General features: G+C 37.4%; 1 protein-coding gene across 1 annotated transcript; it reads left to right on the forward strand.

Moving 5' to 3' along the window:
- Window positions 1-603: 603 nt before the first annotated feature.
- LOC115786000 (lymphocyte antigen 6G-like) lies at window positions 604-1,540 on the forward strand. The gene is made up of 3 exons (XM_030737986.1): window positions 604-743; window positions 1,071-1,184; window positions 1,298-1,540. The coding sequence occupies exons 1-3, from the start codon at window positions 695-697 to the stop codon at window positions 1,450-1,452; spliced, it is 318 nt and encodes a 105-aa protein (XP_030593846.1). The 5' UTR covers window positions 604-694; the 3' UTR covers window positions 1,453-1,540.
- Window positions 1,541-2,382: the final 842 nt, after the last annotated feature.

A 2,382-nucleotide genomic window follows, 5' to 3' on the forward strand; every position in this document is an offset into this window, starting at 1 on the left:
GCCTCGTTCATTCAGAGCATTCAGTGCTGCTGAGCCCACTCTGTGGAACATGCTTCCCTCTGAGATCCACAAAGCTGTCTTTGAACAGTAAAGCAATCTTGGGTTCCTTGAAAAGGTGCTATGTGAATTTAAATTTTTATTACTGTTATTAAACTGTAAAGCACTCTGTTTCATCCTGCTTTCTCCTTCTTTTGGTTGTGTCTCATCAGCATCAGACTGCTGCTTGATAAAAAGACCCTTTCGCCTAGCAGCTAAAGCTAACGGGAGCTGTCTAACTCCCCAACAGACTGTCATAAAAGATGACCTTATGAAACATGTTTCTTTACAAAGCACCAAAAAGCACCAAAAACAATCTGATCAAAATAAAATTGTTTAATTTTACTACCTTTATTCAAATACAGACTTTGGGAATTTTATACTTATTAAGAACCCTTAACGTCTATTTCTTTTCAGAGTTCTTTTATTTGATATGATATTTTATTAAGCAACAATCCTATGGGCTGTAAGCTCTTAGCACTTATCTTGCAGTGCAGTGAGGTCACTTAGGGGGCATGGTTATTCAGGTCACATGGTATGAAGCTTTTTGTAGAGATATAAGGCTCAGTTCCTGAAAGCAGACTAGGAAATTGAACTGAGAAAGAGCGGCTAAGCACCAGTTTTTTTCTCTCACAAGACTGATCAGCAATCTGAGTTCATGATGCAGCTTTATGGAGCTCTGATCCTGTGTGTGACTCTGTCTGCAGGTAAGAAAATATTTCCTGTTGGTCCTGTGTGCTCTGACAGATAAAGAAATTGAAGTATAAAATGATTTTAAAGGCTGGAAGGAAAATAAAAGTTAAAGACACAGTAACAATTCAAAAATGAGTTATATAACCAGCTTATAAGAAAACAGCAATAAGCACTCCATATCGTGTTTGTTAAATTATTCAAACATTAAATGTTTATGGTTTTATGGTGTTAATTATTCGACAGACTTCAAAACAAATAAAAGCAAAAAATAAAATAAAATAAAACTCCCAATTAATACAAGTGTGTGTATGTGTGTGAAATTGTTTTGTTTCCTTCTATAGCATGTGGATTAAAGTGCTACACATGCGCAGGCACTGATCCTAAATCCTGCACAAACACTGAATCTTGTCCTGCCTTAGCTGACCGTTGTTCCTCTGTCACTGTCGAAGCAAACGGTGAGTTGTTTTCTTATGTTAGAAGCTCCAGCTAATGCTGAATATCTGCCTGCTGCAAGTCACAACATGATTTGTAAAGTCATTTCTGAGAATTTTCTCATCATGTCTTGCAGGTGTGACAATGGTTTCCAAGGGCTGCCTAACCAGTGCACTATGTGTCAGTCCTGTGTCTTGCTGTGAAGGGGACCTGTGTAACAGCGCTATTCCAACTGGTCCCAGTGCCATCCTGCTGCTGGTGTCCTCAGCCATCCTCAAACTTCTTTTCTGAGGCTGTGGAATGATGTTATTTCCATGCTGCATTTTTTTTTCTTATTCTATTTCATAAAACTAAGGATGAAATAAACAACTTTGAAATACCATGATGTGAAATAAAAGTGTCCTTGACATTTTGATCTTTCACTCAAAGTAGTTCAGGGTCTGTTCTATTCAAATACTGTACTGCTTCAATGTAAAGTTTTCCTAAATCAAATAAAAATGCAAACAAATGTAACCAGGTGAAAAATGGGTACCTGTAAAATATGTTTTGTAAACCCCGTTTTGCTTTTATTTCATGTACTGGTTGTAATTCTTGCTTTTGTCAGTAAGTGGTGCTATTGTAACAGAGGTCAAAAAGTACGGGAAGTTGGAAAAAACCTCTTAGTTACATACCCTGGCGTGGTAACTGAGAAAAACAGAAGAGGAGGACATTTTGTTTTGAGCCAAAACTGGTTGAAGAAGACGACTTTATGGCCACTTGAGTGAAGAATCCAGATCTTTGGTAATTAATGTCTGAACTGTATTATTTTTATGTACAAAGCTGAAATGATGTTGCTGACATCATGGTTTTCTGTTTGTCTTCTTTTAGAAGTGCCACCGCCGTTTGTTATGTACTGTTTTTTTAGTGTTTTAGTTGCGTTGCAACAACTCTGTTGAGTGCTAACAGTGCGATCTATGCGCCATTTTGTGGAAGCAGTTACTTCTCGGGAGTTTTATACTAGTATTATACGACCATTCACAGTATAGGAGACTATTTTTGCTCCATATCTTGAACTGTTTTCTTTTATTTTTCACTCCAGAGAAAATCACCCTTTTTGAGAATAAAGAATCCCTTTTATTTGAAGTTCTGTGTGCTCTATTAATCCCGGCTTCAAATATTGGTACCAGGAGTGGGGTCTCTTTTTTTCTCTGTTAGAGTACCTGTATGGCGCGCAGCATTAGT

This window comes from Archocentrus centrarchus, chromosome 9, assembly GCF_007364275.1.
Source record: "Archocentrus centrarchus isolate MPI-CPG fArcCen1 chromosome 9, fArcCen1, whole genome shotgun sequence".
NCBI classification, from domain to species: Eukaryota; Metazoa; Chordata; class Actinopteri; order Cichliformes; family Cichlidae; genus Archocentrus; species Archocentrus centrarchus.